Source organism: Cricetulus griseus, chromosome 5, assembly GCF_003668045.3.
Source record: "Cricetulus griseus strain 17A/GY chromosome 5, alternate assembly CriGri-PICRH-1.0, whole genome shotgun sequence".
Classification (NCBI taxonomy): Eukaryota; Metazoa; Chordata; class Mammalia; order Rodentia; family Cricetidae; genus Cricetulus; species Cricetulus griseus.
Genome location: NC_048598.1, coordinates 12,807,788 through 12,830,820, shown reverse-complemented (window position 1 = coordinate 12,830,820; position 23,033 = coordinate 12,807,788). Strand labels below are relative to the sequence as shown.

General features: G+C 45.0%; 1 protein-coding gene across 1 annotated transcript; it reads right to left on the bottom strand.

Moving 5' to 3' along the window:
- Nucleotides 1–19,310: 19,310 nt before the first annotated feature.
- Nucleotides 19,311–20,243, bottom strand: LOC100761009 (coiled-coil domain-containing protein 121). The gene has a single exon (XM_027419057.2). The coding sequence runs from the start codon at nucleotides 20,241–20,243 to the stop codon at nucleotides 19,311–19,313; it is 933 nt and encodes a 310-aa protein (XP_027274858.1).
- Between the last annotated feature and the right edge of the window lie 2,790 nt (nucleotides 20,244–23,033).

Below are 23,033 nucleotides of genomic sequence, written 5' to 3'. Positions count from 1 at the left end.
GTATGTAGGGACAATATTTGATTCTCCTGTTAGACTGAAGCAGAAATGACTCTTTCTGGCTAAAGAATAGTTGGCTTAACATGTGTAAGGAGGACTTTCGCTAATTCACTGCCCATTTTCATTCTATACCATTAAGAGATAAAGTAGGAGGCCAGGTGTGACAGGGCACACCATCAGTCCCAGCACTCAGGTAGACTCTGAGTTCAAGGCCAGCCTGATCTACATAGTGAGTTGCAGGCCAGCCATAGCTAAAAAGGAGATAAAGCAGGAGAATCCTGGAAGAGAGAGAATTGGTGACTTGACCCAAAGTCTTAGAACACTCCTTTGTTCCCTTATCTCAAGTTAGCCAGCATGGCCCATCTCCTAAGCGGGGGACTGCCACCTGGCAGCCTGGGCAGGAGTGGCTAGCAAACTAGGTCCTGAACACCCTGGGATCTGGAGTCTACCGGAGGAATGGGCATGGGTTAGAAAAGAGCTTCTAAATCACTTTTAATAATTAATGTTGGTAGGAATGAGTGGATATACAGAACAGAAAACAAGATAAGTCTAAATTTTAGACTTGTTCTGGGAGGCTTTCTCAACTGTTGCCCAGTGTTTACCATGCTTAACCACATTAGGGCTTCACGAAGTTAAACGCTTTTTTAAAGCCTACCATTTGTTTTCAGTCTTTCAAGGTCCAGGTGACATCATGCTCTTCCAGTTTCTCTGAACTACGGATGATGCAAATCCCAATAAATAGGATAAGGCAAAGGCAAAGATAGCATAGAGAGTATAGGAGCAGTCTTTCTGAATGTAGCTGAAGACAGCCTGCAGACATTATCAAAGTGACTGACTGCCACCCGAGTGCCCATCACACAGTGGGGATGACCCAGGCAGAACAGGAATATCCACGACTCACAAACATGTTAACAGAGCCGAAGCTGGGTTGAGCATACAAGAGGGCACTGCACACACCAAGATGATGTGGTTCTAACATGCGATCATGTGCTGCTGAGTGAAGGAGAGATCAAAGCCAAGCAAGGGTGGAAGCTGGGAGCAACTTGGGAGGCCTGACAAGCAAAACAATGCCCTGCCAAAGATGCCATTAACTTTTAGAAAGTGCAGAAATGCTATTTCACATGCCAAGGAGGAATTAAGTTGTGGATGGAGTTATCACTGTTAGTCAGCTGTTCATAAGATGGAGCAACAATTCTGGGTTATCCAGGGGGTACCAAGGTCATCACAAGAGTCCTTTGGGAGGGAGAGAGGGAGGTAAAGAGAAGCAGAGGTGGGAAGTCCTTCACAGCCCCTGTGGGTTTTGAGATGGAGGAGACAGGCAGTATATGGAGGCAGGAGAAGTCAGGATATGGAGTTTTCTCTGGAGGCTCCAGAAGAAACCAACCCTGCTTATACCTTGGTTTCAGCTCAGTAAGATCCAGGCTTGAAGAACTGTAAGATATTGTTGTTGCTTCAAGCCATCATATGTTGACAGTTTTTTTTTCCCCAAAGTGTATAAGAAACAATGGGTTTGCCATGGCAACAGTCTGTGAGAATTGGTCATGGCTTGGACTGGAGTGGTAGCATCAGAAGTGTCAGGAGGTGGTTGAGACAAAGTCAACAATATATAAGAAAACCAAGAACACAACTTGATAGAATGGGGGAGCGAGCTGGAGACTCAGTTTCCATGGGAAGGTGGACAGAACTTGGACAGTCCCCCTGCAGAATGACAGCTTTGTTCTTCTGCTTCCTAGCACCTCTGTCCATCATGCCCTACAACCCAGGTCTGGACTAAAGTGCGCCAGATGGATTTTGGAGTTCAGTTTTTTCCAGTCATATCTTGATTAGATATTCTATATTAATGAAAAGTAATAAAGGAAAAAATTAAAATTTGAGATTTATAGTCTCTCCCACATTCTCTGTCCATGAAAGAGAGCCCCCAAGCCCCCCCACCCTCCTACCCCAGGATCTTCCCAGACAGTGCCTAGGAAAGACCAGAACATCTCCGTCATAGAAGAAAATGAATATGGAGTAAGGAAGGAAGAAAATTGTTTCCAGGAGTGGGGATGGAAGCATCTCCAGGACCAGGACAAGTTATCGAAGGAGTGTTGGCTACAAGCTGAAATTCAGACAGGTAGCCTTGGTCAACAAGATGTATGATCAAGATAACAATGGGAAAAGGGGGAAGGAGGAGCTTAAAACGGTTGCTATGGTTTAGAACTGTGTCTTCTGTAACATCCTTTGAGAACATGGGTAAAAAATAGAATTGCTTTTAAGTACAAAGATGAAAAACATCTCACACCCTACAACTCATTAATCAATACTTCTATGCTATTCTTTCCCTTCCCAGATTGTAATTCTAGTCTATTCGATTTCCCTAGATGCTGAAAACGAAATTATATTGCTTAGTTGGGAAATGATGCAGCCTGTCACTTGCTGGTGTAAATAATCTCAGCAAGATAAAAATCAACTCTTTAGATGGGGCCTCCAAAAGCAAGATACTTGTAAGAAAAATGTTCTGTGATTGTCACCAGTTTTCTTCCTGAATCATTAGTTGTTCTGGTAATGAACTAAAGTCGAATTTAATCTCTATTTTCTAAAAGACATGATGGTTGGCATTTTCTTTTAAGTCAGAAGAAAAGCTTATACTTCCTTATTCCATGAGTAGATATAAATGCAAACTAGGATTTAAAAGAGATCTCTTCTTTTTTTCTGATCTAGAGGATAGAACCCAGGACCTTACACAGGCCAGGGTTTTACACACACCTGGGCCTTGCACATGCCAAGGCCTTGCACACTGTAGCATCTTACACACACCAGGGCCTTGCACACATTAGGGCCTTGTACACACCAGGGCCTTGCACACACCAGGGCCTTGCACACACCAGGGTCTTGTACACACCAGGACCTTGCACACACCAGGGTCTTGCACACATCAGGGCCTTGCACACACCAGGACCTTGTACACACCAGAGTCTTGCACACACCAGGGCCTTGCACACACCAGGACCTTGTACACACCAGGGTCTTGCACATACCAGGGCCTTGCACACATCAGGGCATTGTACACACCAGGGTCTTGCACACACCAGGGTCTTGCACACACCAGGACCTTGTACACACCAGGGTCTTGCATACAGCAGGACCTTGCACACGCCAGGGCCTTGCATACAGCAGGGCCTTGCACACACCATGGCCTTGCACACACTCGGGCTTTGCACACACCAGGACCTTGTACACACTAGGGCCTCGAACACACCAGGGCCTTGTATACACCAGGGTCTTGCACACACCAGGACCTTGTACACACTAGGGCCTCGCACACACCAGGGCTTCACACACATCAAGGCCTTATACACACCAGAGCCTTGCACACACCAGGGCCTTGCACACAGCAGGGCCTTGCACACAGCAGGGCCTTGCACACACCAGGGCCTTGCACACACCAGGGCTTTGCACACACCAGGACCTTGTACACACTAGGGCCTCGCACACACCAGGACCTTGTACACACTAGGGCCTCGCACACACCAGGGCCTTGTATACACCAGGGCCTTGCACACACCAGGACCCTGTACACACTAGGGCCTCGCACACACCAGGGCCTCACACACATCAAGGCCTTGTACACACCAGAGCCTTGCACACACCAGGGCCTTGCATACAGCAGGACCTTGCACACGCCAGGGCCTTGCATACAGCAGGGCCTTGCACACACCAGGACCTTGTACACACTAGGGCCTCGCACACACCAGGGCCTCACACACATCAAGGCCTTGTACACACCAGAGCCTTGCACACACCAGGGCCTTGCATACAGCAGGACCTTGCACACGCCAGGGCCTTGCATACAGCAGAACCTTGCACACGCCAGGGCCTTGCATACAGCAGGACCTTGCACATGTGAAGGCCTTGCACACTCGAAGGCCTTGCACATGCCAGGCAAATGCCTTACCACTGAGCTGCAGCCCCTTTCCTAATTTCCTATTTTGCACAAGGCGTGGGCTTTTCTTTTTCTTTACAAAATTACTAGAAGCAAACAAAGCCATAATTTTGTTTGAATGATCCTCTCCTAGGCTACCTGTGGAACAGATCCCCGTCAGTTGAGGATCTAATACAAAGAATAGTTTTCTGTAAAATCGAAAGCATGTGGACCTGATTACTGTTTAGCTATTGGGGAAGATGAAAAGGAAGCCATCCCATGCCCTCCTCACCCTGAGGACCCCAAAGCTGCCTAAAGGAACACGCTAGTCTCCTGCAGGCCTGATCACGTTCTCTCTCTGGAGGTTCTTCCTCCAGCATGGACATTCCAATTTCTGTTCTCTTTGTTTTGGAGCCATTTCAGGAAAGAGTAAAATGATGGGAATCAAATACATGTTATTCTCTCAGAAGATACAAAGTAGGGTCAGATTTTGTGTTAGCCAGGGCTCTCTACAAGAAGAGAACTTACAGAATGAATCTGTCTGTCTGTCTGTCTTTATATAGAGAGGTGATAACACAGGTTTGGAGAGTTAATATATCTCCAAACTGAGGTAAAAAACGATAAGGTATACTGCTGGTCTTGCCAACTGAAAGCAAATTGCTTCAGGTGGTCCTTACGAACAGGTGCTGAGAAAAAGATGTTTTCTAGATCAGTAGCTGCAGACTTTAGCCATGCACCGGGAGATGTCCTTACTTGAGCAGACTAACACATCGTATCGGGTGCAGCAGCCGCAATCGGAATCACTACTTGACTGAGTTTTCCATTGTCAACTATCATTCTCCACAATCCATCTGTCTTCTGCACTGGCCAGAGAGGAGAGCTAAAGGGAGATGTGGTGGGAACCACCACCCATGTATCTTTCAAGTACTTGATGGTGGCACTAATTTCTACAATTCCTCCTGGGATGCAATGCTGTTTTTTATTTATTATTTTCTTTGGCAGAGGCAAATCTAAAGGCTTCCATTTAGCCTTTCAAACAATAATAGCCCTCACTCCATAGGTCAGGGAATTGATGCAAGAATTCTGCCAACTTCTCAGTATATTTATCCCAATTATACATTCTAGGACTGGAGAAATAGCCATAGTATGAGTTCTGAGGCCCACTGGGTCTAATGTGAGTCAGACTTTAGCCAAAACTCTATCAATACACCCCTAATTTAATTGGAGGACCACAATTTTTCCTGGAGTTTCTGGCAATTTGTGTTGATTCAGAACCCATTGAAGGACCCCAGGATTTCTGATGGTTTTCTTTCCCCTGTTGTACAGTTACCCTTGTGAAAGGCCATAGGTCCCTATGGGGAGGACTGCAGAAAGGCCAACAGTAAAACATTCAGTTGTTTTATCAAGGTCCTTTCTCAGGGGAACCTGGCCATCCCTTCATTCAAGAGGTCCTGGGTCTGCAAACTGGCTCGTCTGGAAATTAGCTCGAGGGCTGAGATTCTCTTTTGCCAGAATCTAATGGATTCTTTCGTTTGAGAATTTTTCTGTTTATATAGATCAAACAAAAATACAGTAGGCCTCTTATCTACTTCCGTCCCTGGAAACACCAACGTTGATTAGCCAGTATCCAAGACCCATATCAGTCATGGCACCATAAAAATCACTTGGGCTGTGCTGCCCAGACCATTGTAGGTGGTGCCATCCCTGGGCTGGTGGTCCTGGATTCTACAAGAAAGCAGGCTGAGCAAGCCATGAGGGGCAAGCCAGTAAGCAGCACTCCTCCATTATGGGCGCTGCTTTCCCTTGCTGTCCATTATGATAACTGCAATCACCTGGCGTTTAGTGATAATGAGTTGCCAGTTGGTCCCTGCTGACTTTGGGGCCCAATTAAACCCTTATATTTAGCTCATCCAACTGAGCAGCAGTGTCTCCAACCCTAAGATTCGGCATAAGAAAGAGTGACAAGAAAGCTCTTCAAGTGTGCTGATGTTTCTCTCACCATTTTGTGTCTTACAGGCTTAGTGAACGGCATGTCTTCTGGGCCCTCCCATTGTGGAGGAACCACCCTAGTATTTGCAATTTCCCTGAGCCTTAAAATCCCTTCATCAACAACTAGGCCAAGGGCTGTCAGGCATCTCCATCCGCTTCTCAGTAGACCATCTTTCAACAAATGCTTCAGTCAACCATTCAAACAAACTTTTGACACCTTGTTTAATGTGTAAGCTTCCAAAATAAACCTAGAATGTCCACTCAGTGGGCCCATAGAAACAAATCCAGCCTTATCCAGTTTTATGTTCTTTTTGCCATTATCCCACACCTTTAAAACCTATCCGACACATACTCTCCAGACTTCTGCATGAATGAGTTAGCATACTCGGTGTGCCCTTTGTGGTGTAGTGTACCTCCTCATGGTGACACTCTCTGCCTCCCCTCTGGGAGCCTGCTTAGACTTATGTCTGGTTATAGGGCCAGAGCCAACTATTGCTGGGCCCCAAGGGACATCACTGTTGTCTTGCCTGGCATCTTCTTCAGGAAGAATCACTGCCTGTTTAGCAGACAATGATTCATTTGCTCAGTCAAAAACGGAAAAGGCAATTATTTCAGGGGATGAGGGGAGGGTGAGTACATCTTCTGCTGACGGTGGAGAGACTGCTTCCTTGGGTGAGATAAACCCTTGAGAATCTGAGGGTTCAAAGTTTTCAGCCTCAGTAGGGTTCTCCTACACATTTTCACCCCAAATAACAGGATCCCATTCTTTACCAATTAACATCTTTCCTTTAACTGCCAACACCCTCCCTGGGACTTGAACTTTCTTTGTAATTCAGCCAATCTTACAATGAGGGCTTCAGTTTTGTTTTCCTCAACTTGAGCTCTGTGACTGCTAGAGAGAAGATTCCCTTCCAGGCCTGTGCTGGCTAGTTTTACGTCAACTTGACCCAAGCTAAAGTCATCTGAAAGGAGAGGACTTCAATTAAGAAATGCCCCCCATAAGATTAGGCTGTAGGCAAGTCTGTAGGGCATTTTCTTAATTAGTGGTTGATGGAGGAAGGCCCAGACCATTGTAGGTGGTGCCATCCCTGGGCTGGTGGTCCTGGATTCTACAAGAAAGCAGGCTGAGCAAGCCATGAGGGGCAAGCCAGTAAGCAGCACTCCTCCATGGACTTTGCCTCAGCCCCTGCCTCCAGGTTCTGGCCCCGTTTGAGTTCCTGTCCTGACTATGGACTATAATGTGGAAGTGTTAGCCAAAGGCACCCTTTCCTCCGCAAGTTGCTTTTGGCCATTGTGTTTCATCATAGCAACAGTGACCCTAACTGAGACACTTAGAAACTCCTGGATTGTTTATGCACATTTAATCACTGAGTTAGTTCATTGTTGTCCTTCACCATATTCTGAGATGCTAAAAGTTTGTTGATTTTATCATGGAGAGCATTCTTTTCCTTTGTCAATTTATCTAGAGATGCTAGGAGCAATTGACCAGCATCATCATTATCCTTAGTTTTCCACATATTAAAAGTTTTATATACAGAGTCACCAAATCCATTGCCTCTCACAATTAGTGAATCAGGATATAAAAGGGGATTTATTAGAATGGCTTATAGGTTGGGTTTAGCCACCCTAACGATGGCTGACTACCAACAGAAGGTCCAAGAACCCAGTAGTTCATCAAGGCTGAATGTTTCAGCTGGTCTCTGGTATACACCAGAATCCAGAAGTAGGCTCTAATGCCAGTGAGGGAATGGACTTGTCTGCATGAGCAAGAGCAAGCAGGCAGAGAAAGCATCAGATGTCCACCTCCATCTCTCCCTGCCTGTTCCTTTGAGGCAGGGTCTCTCCCTGCACCTGTGCTTTGTATCTTCTTGGCTAGTTTGGGAGCCAGCAAGCCCTGGTGATCCTTTAGTTTCTGTCCTGCCTGGAGCTGGGCTTGCAGGCTTTTGCAGTGAGGCCTTGTTGTCACGTGGGTGTTGGCATCTGAACTCTGCCTCCTGCAATTGTGGAGCAAATGCTTTAAACTTCTCAGCTCTCTCTCCAGCCCCCACCACTGGGGTCTGAAACTCTGCTTCTGCTCTTCCTCTCCAAGGCTGCTGGATCTACCAGGGCGCAGGGAATGTGGCGGCATTGAAAAGAAAGAACCTGTAAATGGCAGGACCAAATGTGACTGGTGCTGCAGCTAATAACCTTAAAGAATAATGACCTTATTTGAGAGATCATTAAGGAAACACAGGAGGGACGATCAAATTCAACATCCGTTCTAATAAAAGCTCCTTCAAAATTAGGAATAGGTGGTAAATTTCTTAACCTGGTTAAAAAATATCATACTTAAGCATGAGCCAGCATCAGATGAAATATGATAATAAAGACCTGTTCATCAAGTCAGGTGCAGCCAAGATGCTCATAACTGCCGTTATTACTTAGTTTTCTAGACATTCTGTCCAACTTGATAAAAGTAGAGTAGAAAGAAGCAAAGATAATCTTCAGAGAAGAAAGCTATTATTTTTTTGCAGATAAGATTATAACTACTGAAAACTCTAAGAAGTAACATCAGAAAAACATCTAAGACTTAATGAGCTTGATAAAATAGCTGAATACCTAAGTAATTACATAAAGATCAATAGCCTGCTTTTTTAAAACATTAAAAACAAGTTATAAAATATAATGAGACCCGAGGCTAGATTGCAATTGCAGTAGTTATGAAATGGCTACAAATAACCTTAACAATGAAAATTGAACAATGTATTTGTAGAAAACTATAAAATTGTTATAGTTATAAAAAAGACTCACAGTTACAGAATATGTCAAAGATTTAATTTCCCCTCCTGTGTGTGTGCATGTGTGTGTAGACTCAGAATTATAAAATATGTTAAAGACTTTGATTGCCCTCACCCCCCATGGTGTGTGTGTGTGTGTGTGTGTGTGTGTGTGTGTGTGTGACAGAGAGAGAGAGAGAGAGAGAGAGAGAGAGAGAGAGAGAGAGAGAGAGAGATTTGGAATTTTTGAGACAGGGTCTCTGTTTAGCCAGGCTTGCTTTGAACTCAAGATCCTTATGTCTCAGTTTCTGCAGTGCTAGGCTAGATACAAGATATCACATTTGGCTGAGACATCGATTCTTTGCAATTCAATTGTTTTATTTAATTAATACAGTGTGTCTTGTTTTCTTAAGGTGATAAACATCATTTCTCCTTCACCTGGGCTATAAACCTTCATAACACTCTCTGTTTCCTTCATAGCAGTTACGAATATTATAATTTTAACATGTTGATTTAATTGTTTGTTTAGTAAACTTGTTAGCTTCCACTATTTTATCCAGACGCATGGATGAGTATCTAGCATGCAGTGGGTACTGGATTAATACAAAGTGTTATTCTTTTGCTTAAATTAGAAATAAAAGAAGAGGCTCGAGATGAGACACAAGATGAGACTATTAGAGACATATTAAGAGACATATTAACCAGTTTATTATAGGCCTGGCAGAGTAGGGAGACTAAGAGAGAAGAGGAACAGGGTTAATGGCTGACCGCCATGGCCGGTCGCCATAGAGAGGCAGAGAGAGCGTAAGAGAAGAGGCAGAGAAGAGAAGCAGAAGCAGAGAGAAGACAGCATAAGTGGGTCTTTCCTTTGCACCTGCATGCAGACTTAGTTCCCATGGAACCCTGGGCTGACCAGGTTACTGCCTGAATGGATTCTTCCAGGTAACAGAGGCAGGCCAGCATAATGCCTGAACCTTTCACAAACATGCTATCACATGTAAAAATCCAACATCTGTCCATCCTATCTTCAAGAAATGGATTAAGCTGAATGGCCAAGAATTTGGTGAGAAAGTTATTATCATAACACTTATTAAATTCAACATGTTAAGCCACATTTTTATAAAATAAGTTGTGTTTTTAATAGACAAATTATAGAAAAAATAGAAGAGGAAAAAGTCAAGGCTATTTACCAACCTTCAAAGCCTAGAGCAGAGGGAAAGACTAGCATATGGCCATTTAAGCCAAGCCTCTGATAGACACAATCCACACAATTAAAACCGTCCAAAAGGAGGGCATCGTGACAGAAGGGATGAGATCCATCAAGTGTCAAGACACTTAGTGTTTGTTCTCCTTGATTGGGTGTGACTCTGGTACTGTTTGAAGAAAATCTAGGGATTGTTTTTGGAACAATGCGGGCTTTAGGTTTAATCGCTGGGTTCATTTTGCATCTTGAAGAGAATCAGTTTCTGCCTTTCGGTTCCCTCATCTACAAGGTGGGGATACCGTTAGCTGTAAGTGTTGTAAACCGTTGTATCATGCAAGTAAAGCTACCAAGAAAAGTAGGCTCTCAGTGATTTTTAATTAGTTACTACTGTCTTAAGTCTATAATCCCAGTGAACTCAAAGGTACCTGTGGGATTAGCTTTATTCATAAAGGTATCAGCATGGTTGGCTTACAGAGGGGGACTTCTAGAGGCCTGCTAAGAGGAAGGCCACAGAGATTTGGATTAACATACTCAATGGAGTCCATCTAGTCTGATACCCTGTTTACAGGTGTGCAGGTGGGAAAATGCCTCCCTTGTAAATGAGAGCCTGGAAGGGAAAGAACGTCACCAGTGGCTGTGTTTGTGAAGACTGCTCTTGGCTTATCTCCAACATTATCTTCTCTAGCTGCAATGTTGGGAAATGCAGTTATGGGATATTTTTTAAATAAAAGGATGTAAATTTAGGGAAGGAAAACTAAGGAGAGCCTGGGACTTTTGTAGTTTGACAATTATTTAGTGACTGATTTTAGGCAATGTTTCAGAAGTTATGGCACCTCTCAGCATCTGCAAATCCTTTCAAAGGGGGGAAAATCATTTAGGTTCTAGAGCTGAAGCTCGTGACTTCCTAAATCCTTAGACTCTCTGAGAATTCAGATGGGACCTGCCCCCCCCCCCAATTAGTCAGATTTCTATCACTATTGAGCTGGCTGAGATTAGTAACTGATGAACAACAGCTTTAACAGTCTTCTTTGGCTCAGAGTTCATGATGGAGCAGTATCATTGATTTTGCTCTCTGGAGACGCAATGCATCGTGGGTGAGCACATGGTGAAAGAAAACCGTTCCCATCAACCAGGAAGTAAAGAGAATAAGAGGAAGAGACTGGATCCCACAGTCAGCTTTGAGGGCAGGGCCACACTGGCCTAAGAACCTCCGTTTTGTTTATGTTCCCCTTCCACTTAAAACCTCTACCCCACCTCCTAGTAGCACCATCCTGGGCACCAAGCCTTTGGGGTACATTTATTCAAGCCCAGGTAGCCACAATGAAAGCCTTAGAAGCACTGGTTTGTGGGCGCCTGTGCCCGGCAACCAAATGAATAAAACGGGCCAGCACCTTCACTGACGGGTGCTTGAAGAGAAACATGGTTGGGGGTTCAGGATGAGTAATTCAGCTGTGTGCTGTCTACACTGCAACTCTGTCTCATCCCCCCTTCCCCCGTCCTACCCTTCTCTGGATTACCGTCCACCTCTCTATACTCTGGTGGAGACTGTAAAAGAGTTCAGCACTTCCGGAGGGCAGCCCAGCGGTATATCGATATCCTCTAATTCAATCATCTTGCTGTTGTCAATCAATCACAATGAAATGAACAGAGAGATTCGAGGAAAGATGTGTGAAGCATTTGCAGATCACAGTGAAAATTAAAACCACCGGATAAGAAGGGCTGGCCAAGTAAATCATTATGTATATGCATGATAAACGAACGTGTGGCCATTAAAATTGTTTTTGTTTTATTATAAATGTTAAGGGAAAAAGGTCAGTAAATCAAGTTCCCATTCATACTGAAGCAGTAATTAAGAAAAAGAGAGGTCCATGAAATTCCCATAGAAGTGCTGTAACTGTAAATTCACCAAGAAGAAAACGCCAGAAAGTTAGCATCTGGGTGGCACAATGATGGCCAGCTCTGCTGGCATTACCAAGACACGTACCCGAAATGATCAACCTTTAAAAAGAAAGAGGTATTTTGGTCACAGTTTGGGAGGTTCCAAGGCACAATCAACTGGTCTCTTTGTTTTGGAAGCCATGTCAAGGCAGAATGACATGGCAAGAGAACATGACTGCTGAAACTGCTCACATCATACCAGGAAGTAGGAAATATAAAAAAGACTATGATCCTACAGTCTCCTTTGGAGACACACCTTCCAATGACCCAAAGACTTTCCAGGAGGTCTGTCTCAGCTACTTTTCTGTTGCTGTGATAAAACACCATGACCAAGACAGCTTAGGGAAGGAAGGGTTTATTTGGGTTTCCTGTTCCAGAGGGCTAGAGAGTCCATCACCATCACAATGGAGATGCTATGATCTCCATTATTGGAGCTGGAACAGCAATTGGAGAACTCCTATCTTAAAAAACCACAAACAGGAAGTGAGATAGGTGAACTGGGATTGAACAAATCTCCCTCCACCCCCACACCAGTGATAGATTTCTTCCAGCAAAGCCACACCTCCTAAACCTACCCAAACAGTTGTGCTTACTGGGCACCAAGTATTCAAATGGCCAAAAATATGGGGGACATCTGATTCACACCACTACAAGGTCCCATATACATGTATTCATATATATGTGTGTGTGTGTGTCTGTGTGTCTGTGTGTCTCTGTGTGTGGTGTGTGTGTGTCTATGTGTGTGTGTGTCTGTGTGTGTGTGTCTGTGTGTGTGTGTCTGTGTGTGTGTGTGTGTGTGTGTGTGTGTGTGTGTGTGTGTGTGTGTGTGTGTGGTGTATGTGTGTTGTGTGTCTGTGTGTCTGTGTCTGTGTGTGTGTCTCTGTGTGTGTGGTGTGTGTCTGTGTGTGTGTGGCGGTGTGTGTGTGTGGTGTGTGTGTGTGTGTGTGTGTCTGGTGGATGTGGGTGTGGTGTATGTGTGTTGTGTGTCTGTGTGTCTGTGTCTGTGTGTGTGTCTCTGTGTGTGTGGTATGTGTCTGTGTGTGTGTGTCTGTGCATGTGTGCGTGCGTGCGTGCGTGCGTGTGTGTGTGTGTGTGGTGTGTGTGTGTGTGTGTGTGTGTGTATGTGTGTGGTGTGTGTGTATGTGTGTGGTGTGTGTGTATGTGTGTGTGTGTGTGTGTGTGTGTGGTGTGTGTGTGTGTGTGTGTGTGTATGTGTGTGGTGTGTGTGTATGTGTGTGTGTGTGTATGTGTGTGGTGTGTGTGTGTATGTGTGTGGTGTGTGTGTGTGTGTGTGTATGTGTGTGGTGTGTGTATGTGTGTGGTGTGTGTGTGTATGTGTGTGGTGTGTGTGTGTATGTGTGTGGTGTGTGTGTGTGTGTGTGTGTATGTGTGTGGTGTGTGTGTATGTGTGTGGTGTGTGTGTGTATGTGTGTGGTGTGTGTGTGTATGTGTGTGTGCGTGCGTGCGTGCGTGCGTGCGTGCGTGCATGCTCTGTAGCCCTTGAATTAACTCATGATGCCCTGCCTTTTCCTTCTGGATGCTAGGATTACAGGAGTGTGTTACCCACTTGGCTAAAATGGGTTCCACCAGCTCCCCATAGTGCTTTGATGGTAACAAAAAGGACCTGTGAAAGCCAGTCACCCAAACCATAGCAGTGATTAACACCTTTTAAAACGTTTACATGAGTTTGAAGAATTTTATAGTAAATACGTGTCGTTTTACATAGCAAAATTCTCAATATTGTTTAGTAAAGAAACAGACTTTAATGCTCGTCACGGGAATGGAAGAGTCTGTGTGCCTGAGACCATCCATTTCCTGAGGAGCAATCTTCAGGTGCTCACGTCTTTTCCTCCATGTGGCATCATCTACTTACTTGGAAGATTCCTCCAGTGGGGATAAGAGCCTTCCCATGATTTCATTTTCAGTCAGTGAATTAATTTTGAATGAGCATATAAATGAAGAGATGTGTGTTTAATGAAGGCAGAGAAAACAAACAAGGCTGGCGTATTACCATCTCATTATGGTTTGGGAATGGAAGACAGTCTCTGGGTCTCCCAGTTTTTATTCACATATGGACCTTGATGGCAAGTTTACTTAAATTCATTTACATGCCAAGAGTCAAGATAGTGAGGACAGGGAAAAGACAGATTTCCCACCGCTTAGGAAGACTTCTTTACATTCAGAGTAATGGTGACAGCGGCTCTCTTGCAGGGAGGATGACAAGTTCCCAGAGGTGCCATTACAACAACAAACACAGGGTTATTGAAGCTCAGTGGTCCTCAGAGGTGTCGCACCCATGCTGCATGGTGTCCACCCATGTTCTCTCTTCCCCACCATGGGTCTTGGAGGGCAAGAGGGTCAGATGCCACACACGCCTTACACTGTCTGTTGTGCAGGATCAGCCTCTAAATCCACAGGACTCATGTTCTCCTTACTGGTAAGGTCTGTGACATGGGGACAGGCAGTCTAACAACTGTCACTGCCTCTGCTTGGCCACCTATTGTACTTTGCCACAACCATTGTGTTTTTTGCACGACATCCACAGCCCAGTCAAAAAGGGGTCTTTTGTGAATGTAGTTTGGGTGTGAGTTTCATTTTGGCAGGCTTTTACAATGGGATGGTATCATTTAATATCCCTTAGCCTCTTATTTCCATATTGTTAAAAGGGTATGGTAAAATTTTAACATAAAACACTTAACCTAATGGCAAGCACATGGCCTTACAAAAGCCAATTTACCTCTATCTATTTGAGCTCAGAAACCAAATACTATCACTTAGCCATAATAAAATCCTTTTTGATAGCTTTTATGCTTTCCATTTAAAACAAAAGCTCTTTGTAGCAAAATGATTTCATTTAAGATTCTTATTAAAAGTAATTATAGATGCTTTTTCATAGCAGTTTTAGAAGGCTTGCATAAGATAGTTGTTAATAGGTAAAATTATACCAATATATACAAGCTAGCTTATTGCACAAATAGAATCTTATTTATCTTAATTCCATAGAGGGGACAGGAAGGGAAACATCTATTAAACAACAATTTGCATGCTACTTTACATGCATTATCTTACTTAACTCTGAGCAATTTTACTATTTTAAAAATGAGAGAACAGAGGCTGGGAAATTGAGTAACTTGTATAAGATTTAGAGTGGAAGGATCAAATCACGTACCCTGAATGTCTCGGTTAGGGTATCTATTGCCGTGAAGAGACACCATGATCATGGCATCTCTTATAAAGGAAAACATTTATTGGGGTGGCTTACAGTTTCAGAGGTTTAGTCCATTATCATCATGGTGGGGCATGACAGTGTGCAGGCAGATTTGGTGCTGGAGAAGTAGCTAAGAGTCCTACATCTTGACTTGCAGGCAACAGGAAGTGGTCTGAGTCACTGGGCAGCATTTTGAGCATATATGAGACCTCAAAGTCCCCCTCGTCAGTGGCACACTTCCTCCAACAAGGCCATACCTACTCCAACAAAATAATGCCACTCCCTTTGGGGGGCATTTTCTTTCAAACCACCACACTGAGTCTGAAAGGTTCAGGCAGATAGCTAGACAGCTTAAAGGGCCCCGTGTTGCATGGCCATGTCATGACTACGTCACTCATTACGGGGCTGTATAGGGAGGGATTCAGTGCACAGGTGAGAGCTCCCCCTTTTAAATCCGCAACATTATTGTCCTCTCTCTCTCTCTGGCAGTCAACCTCTCTCTAGCTCTCTTCTCTCTTACTCTCTTCCCTGCTCTGTTCTTCCATTTCTCCTCTTCCCCTCTCGCTCTTCCGCCCTTTAATAAACTGGTTAATGTGCTCTCTATAGTCCATGTCCATCTCTCGAATTTCTAATTTAAGCAAAAGAATAACAGAGTCTATTTGACTTTAAGCGTGAGCTTTTCCCTTTTACAGATTCTGGGAACCCAACAGTGAAAGTGTGAACTCTTCATCTCCTGGCTTTGAGCCCTAAACTAATGCTTCATCTTTCCTTTCTTTCAGAATGTTAAGATTTCCTGGAAATAACCAGGGTTCATTCTTGGAGACCCCTGATATGTGGGGTTTCCTCTAAGTTTTGGATTGCATAATTTAATATGCAAGTTATATTTTAATTTTATTTATTTCCCTTTTTATTCTCAAGAGGACATAGCAGAAGGGCTAGCTCTGAGGATGAGAGTAACCATGCATGGCCACATGATGTCGTGATGCACATTTGATGTATCACAGTTTTAAAAACCTATCTTTTGAAACCTCTCAATTTGGAGGGACATTTATTTATTTATTTATTTATTTATTTATTTATTTTACTTTTTGGTTTTTCAAGACAGGGTTTCTCTGTGTAGCTTTGGAGCCTGTTCTGGCACTCGCTCTGGAGACCAGGCTGGCCTCGGACTCACAGAGATCTGCCTGCCTCTGCCTCCCGAGTGCTGGGATTAAAGGCATGCGCCACCAACGCCCGGCGGCAAGGGACTTTATAAAGAGCTCTTCTCATCACTGGGGGGAGGGAAGGCTTGAAGGGGACAGAGAGACCTCAGCCTCTTCCTTATCCTGTCTCAGTCTCCAGAGTACCTTTGCTGTGCCCATGACTCCTCCATGGTGCAATTCTTTGCCACAGGCTGAAAAGCAACTAGGCTAAGGTATTATATACAGATTAAAGTCTCCCAAACGGTGAGCCAAATCAACCCTTTTCTCTTCCTAAATTGACCATGTCAGTTTTTTGTTACAGTAAGAGAGGGTTCACACAACAGTAAGACAGCCGTCTCCTTACACTTCTCTCTTGAATATTCCAATAGTAATTCTGGCTGAGTAATTTCTGGCTGAGAAGTATTTGACAACACAGTAGAGTGGGCATCTGTTTTTTTTGTTTTTTTTTGGTTTTTTTTATGTTGTTTTGAGAGTGGCATAGTATTCTCTCATCAGGGAAATTGTTCAACAAATGTATTTAGTCTGATGGGACCACTCTTGTCAGTACAATGGGGTCCACTCTTTAGCATCTGTTCTAGAACAAACACACCCCAGGATAGAGGCCACTGGTACCACATACAATGATGACATCTTAGGAAAACAGGGAGCTCCTGCTGCTGGTGTCCTTGGGACGGCCGTCCTCTCTGCCTTGCTGAATGATTGCTCCAGTATTCCCTTCCCTCTTGCCTTGTAACTCTGTCTTCCTGTTTACACTAGAGCTTACGAAACAAAATAAAAAAAATCATAACGAACTGATTTTCAATTATGTCATGGAAGAAAAACATGTTATCTAAAAGGAAAACCAAAATTTGGCTTTTGAGTTGAGAGAGAGAGGGTGGTTTCAAGCACATGGTGACGTGCACGGCCCCTTTCCCCTGCAGTGGCTAGAGGGAGAATGAGGAGGAGGTCTCCCAGCAGCTGTGTAAAGAGATGCATTGAGATAATGGTTTAGTAGTTCTGCCCAGCAAGGTGATAGAAGTTACTAGAAGATGGGAAGCTAAGCAGTATGGTGGGAGACTAGAACTTAAAGAGAAGAAAAAAAAGGAATTCTAAGAACGAAGAATGTGTGTTTAATATGGAGTAGCTTGGATTGTTTCAGTGTAAGTCTAGAGGTCATATTTCTTGGAAGGGGTCTGCCTCACATGTCTCCTGTACGACTGGCGGGCTCTGTGTGTGTGTGTGTGTGTGTGTGTGTGTGTGTGTGTGTGTGTGTGTGTGTGTGTGTTGCATGGGTGCTCATAGTTAGGGGAAGGGGGCCAGGATCTGTCCGGTTGGTGTAGAACACAGATGGGGTTGGGCCGGAAGTACAGCAAGAGGGTCCTTAGCCTACTGGAGTAGAGGAGGCACCTTCACCTCTCAAGAGGCTTGCCCCAAGCGTGGCTTCACTTTCACCTCAGTACGTCAGTTAACATCTGGCTTGCATGCCTCATGCCTGCATATTCACAGTCAACACGTGTACATGTGGATGGTGAAAGAAGGAACTAGGAAACTTTTATTCTTCTAGGACAGAGATGGGTAAATTGTGGCTGTCTTGTAAATGAAATCTTACTGTGACATGACTGTCCCGCCCCTTATGCTTCCTGGGGCTGTTCTACGCTGTGGGGTAGCATGTTATGCTGTAGCATCCACAAGAAGCACAGGGCCTTGTATTTGTATTTTCCAGGCCGTTAGGAAAAAGATTACCTGTCTCAGCTCTGGAGGCCTGAAGCAACCTGTCAGCATCAAGCCAGCTCTTCCCACTGGTTAGACAATATAAAAATGGCACAAGGCACAAAGGAAAAAGATTCGCAGTTAGCCTCCAAACTCGAGGAGAACTTACCATGCTTATTCATGAGAAAAGAAATGCAGTATAGGAATACCCCTCCTTTACCAATAGCACGGAGAACTGTGGCAGCTCCTCTTACCCACGGCTTCCCTTCCCACCTTTTCAGTTATCTGTGTTCAATTTCAGCCCAAAATCAAATGCTGTATGGAAACAATTCATCTATTTCATGTGTCCGAGAAAGGCAATGAAATATTGTACCATCCAAGCATTACAAAAGGGGCACAAATGATCCTTGCCCAGTGTATTCATGCCGTATACACCTGTTAGCCACCCAATCGCTGTCTCGTATATTAGGCAGGCTGTTGTCATACTACAACATTTGTGTTAACGTAGCCCTGATCCAGTAACCCAACCTGGGTCACGATGCTTACATCATTTGCCTATTGTATGTCACCACATAAATGTCCTATCACCTCATCAAAAGGGTGACAACAATATAATGGAACATATAATAAAACAGATGTAATATTCCTACTGCATTTACAGAGCTGGGGGAGTAAGAAATAATCACATGTGGGTTTTGTCTTTGACAATACTGTTTAATGGCAAAGTGCACATTTCACCAGCAATGTTAAAAGTTATATTCTAAGACACATTGAAAAGTGAATTCTTCTTTTAGTCCTATTTTAAATGAATCCACTTTACATATAAATAAAGGTTATAAATTCTAAAAAGTTACTTTGAAGCTTTCATAGTCAATAATTTCTGAGAAACATAAAGTCAACCACATTTTCCCATGCTGGGGCATTGCCAAAACATACGACCATTCCCTCAGATCAGAACCCACAGTTCAACAAATGACCCATCACAAGTGCAAACATATAAACAAATAAACGAAATTCCCTACAGTTTAGAATGTGATTCCTACTTGTTTCAAATGGGTAAAAATACACAGAGCATATGAATTATATACCACACTTTGTGGACTATAAAGTGCACATGAAGACAAAAACAAAGGTGGTAGGAGTTAAAATTCGTGTCGTAACTAAGCAATCTGAGAATTTCAAACACTGCTATAAAAATGTATGGCACAACTCTTTAAAAAGTTTTCCAAATGTTCTAAATCTCTGGAATCCACAACAGCCCTGGGGAGGCAGCCAGCCAGTATATGCGCCCCAGGGTAGGAGCACAATCCAACATGGCACAATTGCCCTTCATGACACCACCATTCTATTCTCCACGGTGGAGACTTCTTGGATTGCAGATTATCTCCAGCACTCAGATTCTTTAATCACTTATGGTAGCTGTTACTTAGAATTTGGTCTTTGAAGAGCCCCCTGCCTTGAGGCACGGGTTGTGAGCACGATGGCGCTCACGTCCTGCCTGCAGCCGCTGCCGCCCCCTGATCAAGGCTTCTAGATACCACCGTTCCTCCTTCACCAGCCGCTGCTGCTTCTCCAACTGGCTCCTCACGGCTTCCACCTTGCGGTACTCCTGACCCAGATGCTGAAGTTCCTTCCGTCTCTGCTGGTTCTCTCTGTGGAGGCTGCCACAGAACTCAAAATGAGCCTGCTTGCATGCCAGTGCCAAGGCCTTGTACTTCCCCGTGAGCCCCTTGGCGCTCATCTGCCCCAAGTGCAATTCTTCCAGCTCCTTCTCCACCAGGGCCTTCTCCCGCAGGAACTGCTTGTGTGCCTCCTGGTCCTTGGCCGCTGTCTCACATCGGATTTTCTCTCTCTCCTTCTCCAAGGCCTGTATTTTCTTGTCCTGCCCCTCCTTTACCTTGTAAACGGTCTTCAGATCCTGCAGCTGCCGCTTTAACCCCTCCTGGGTCTCTCTGCCCTGTAGGAGCTGTGCTCGAAGGGCTGCATTTCTCTGGGTGTATCTGGACGCCAGGTCTTGTCTCCTTCGTTCGATCTCGCCACATTCTTGGGCATACTGCTTCCACAGCGCCTCCTGTTTCTTTTCACACTGCTCGCTGTTTTTACGCAGGTGTTCCACGAAAAACTGGTTTTCAGCCTGCACGAGGTATTTTTCCTCTAGTAGCTGCCTGCTGTCCTTCAGCAGCCTTTCCCGCCGGCGTTTAGTTTCTTGGATTTGCTGGCTCATCTCCTTCAGTGCCACCACTGTCTTCCTTCTCACACGTTTCTCCAACCTTGTTAGCAACTTTGGCTTGAGATATGTATTTAAAACAGTAAGGTGTGGTGTGGGCAGAGGGGCTCTTCTAGGGCTCTGGGCAGGCATGCTCTCAGAATCCCCAGGTCAGGGATGGTGACTGCAAGGGAGCAAGCCAGGGCACAGCAGCGTCCTTTTCCCAAGGTTTCTCTTTCTGGTGGTCAAGGTGACCAGACTACGCCCAGCCTGCCAGGAAGTCACGCGGGACTCACTCAGAGCAGTGTCAGAGGCTGTCCAGGGCTGGCCTTGATCTCTGGGGATTCATTAGAAGCCCAGAGCTGCCTGGCTCCTAGCTGGTCAACCGTGTCCTGGGGACCCCTCTGGCATTGCCCTCCTGGGGACTAGAGCTCCTCCCTCTCATACTCTGTCCAAGGGTCAGTGCCCTCTTCCAGGCTCTGCTGTCCTGCTGCACTTGCAGTGAACTCTGAGAACCTGCCAGGTTGGCTCCAGCCTGTGATCTGCCCTTCACTAGCATCCACTTTAGGGTGGAAAGGATGGATTCTCTACATACTAGCAAGGGTGTGGCCAGGTTCATCTCTGTAGTGCGGGTGGGTCTGCAGAATAAACGGTGAGACGCAGGGCTGGGACTTGTTATTTGAGTCTTCTTGAGTTTCCTGTGTGTTGTTGAGAATAGCAGCATTCAGGAAACTGCCTTTGTACAGGGGACACCGGGAGCACCAAAGAGACTGACTGTGGCAGGTGAATGGCCAGGAGGAGAGGAAGGAGTTTCCTGAAGAACTGGAGGGTCCAGACTGGGCCATCGCACAGCCTTGACATTAGCTACAGTTCCTTTGAGGTGTCTTGGTCTAGCAGACTGTCTCTTGTGCATTCTCAGAGCATGCTGGGTACCACTGACCGTGGAGCACTCATGATAGTGTTGAAGATGAAATTGCAGGGCCCTTGAAATCTGGGCCTATGAATAACTCTAGAACCCCCAAAATGTATCTTCTACCATTAAAGAAGTGGTGGCTAAGGAAAAGCCTGCATCATATCTCTAGGGTGTACTGGTTGTAACTTAGGGCAGCTTGTTCAACTGAGGAATAGAGCTCCCCGACACATGGGATGTGGCCTTTTGGCTGCACAGTGCTTTCGTACATGAATTCGTCTGATCTTTTAAAAACTTTTAGGTAGAGAATACATTGTTTCCCCCACTTTAGCCATGAAACAAACCCCACAAAAGATTGTAGCTAAGAACTCACCAGAGGCCGATCCAAGGGGGAGGAAAGCATAAGAAATGAGACTTTGTGGTTTAGGATAAATAAGTTTTAGTCTACTCTCATTTCTCAAATAGTTAGACATCATTGTCGTGGCATGTGAAGCAATTTGTCCAAGGTTCTACGAAGTTCTTAGAAAGAATGCCTGTTTTCTCATCCATCAAAGGGGCAGACTGACTACCACCCATTTCAAGGCTCAGCTCTGAAGACTAAACGACAGTATGCCTAGAAGTTTGGAGATTGTCATCACCCTTGTCCATCTGTCCTACGCCCAGCTCCTCATTGTGTTGGGGCTGTGCAGTGGGCATTTTACACTCAGCCACACGCGCTTTTCTGGTTACCTTTTCTTTCTGTCAAAAAGTCATACTGTTTGTTGTCCAAATCAGTGCCAGAAAGTTCAGACAGCTGGTGGGACAGTGTTTGTCCTCGTGTTCTTCCAAGCAGGGTGACAAAACAGCACTGCCTGATTTTTAGAGTTTGCCAACATACTGAGCCCAGATTCCAAGTCCCAGCCTCACTGCACAAGGAGGGAGGTGACTGAAGCAACAGAGGTTTTCGGCCAGGCCTGTACGAGCACCAATGGCCTGGCACCAGTAAAGTCTATATAGAACATCCCAAATGATTTAGGACAAACAATATCCGTCAAGATTTCTGAACCACGTTTAAGATTCTAGAGAATGAGTTTCTGTGGATGGATGTATGGTTACAGCTTTAAGGGACTACATTGTAATTGTCTCCCGTTGCCCACAAAGAACCATCTGCCTACCGCTTAGAAAGCTCTTCACGAGAAATGAGACTGTGCATGGAATGTCCGTGTCTTCTGCCCTGTCTCTGTGAGCTGGGAAGATGTGGTCTACACCACAGGGCTCTTTCTTCAGACCCAGTTCCCAGTGGTGCCAAAGTTAGAGGAGACTGCAGAGTCTCCTGCGTGGTGGCCACCATTGGCTAAGCTCATACTGAGCACCAAGTGTCTTCTTGTATCATATTTGTAGTCTTCAGCAAGCACTGGAGAAGTGAGACCTACTATCCCCATTTTACAGACAAAGACACTGAGGCTCTAAGAAATAGCATCCTCATCCAGGACCATAGGTGGTTGGGTCTGCCTGTCTCCATAGTCACTGACCCCACTGGCTCCCTTGGCAAGACAGTTGCGCCCTCACAGAATGCTAGATCAGTAATTCCCTAACTGCCCAAGGATTGTTCAAATACAGCTCCCCAGACTGTCCCCATGATAGTCTGATTTTGGTGTTCTAGATAGGAAAGAGGGACTTAGGGTTAATTCTCTTGCCATCAGAGAGTTTGAGAAACACAGTGGTCATTTCCCCTCATTCCATAGCCCCAAGTCATGATGACTCAGCCTGTGTCGGACATATTAGAAATGTGAAGCCACGTGGCTCTAGAGTCACTGTCCCTGTGAAATCTAAATATAAGAAGACACAAAGCCCTAGTTGGGTAATAGCTCTGCTTCCTATGGTCTGCCTTGATTTCCTGGAGACTCAGGATGTGAGACACAGACTAATACCCATCACTGTGATAATTGTGGTAAATCATCTGTCGGAGACTGGCTTTAGCAGATGCCAGCTGTGAGAAACAGCCCAGATAAACCGTCCGAAGCCTCAGTGTGATGACACAAGCAGATTTCTCC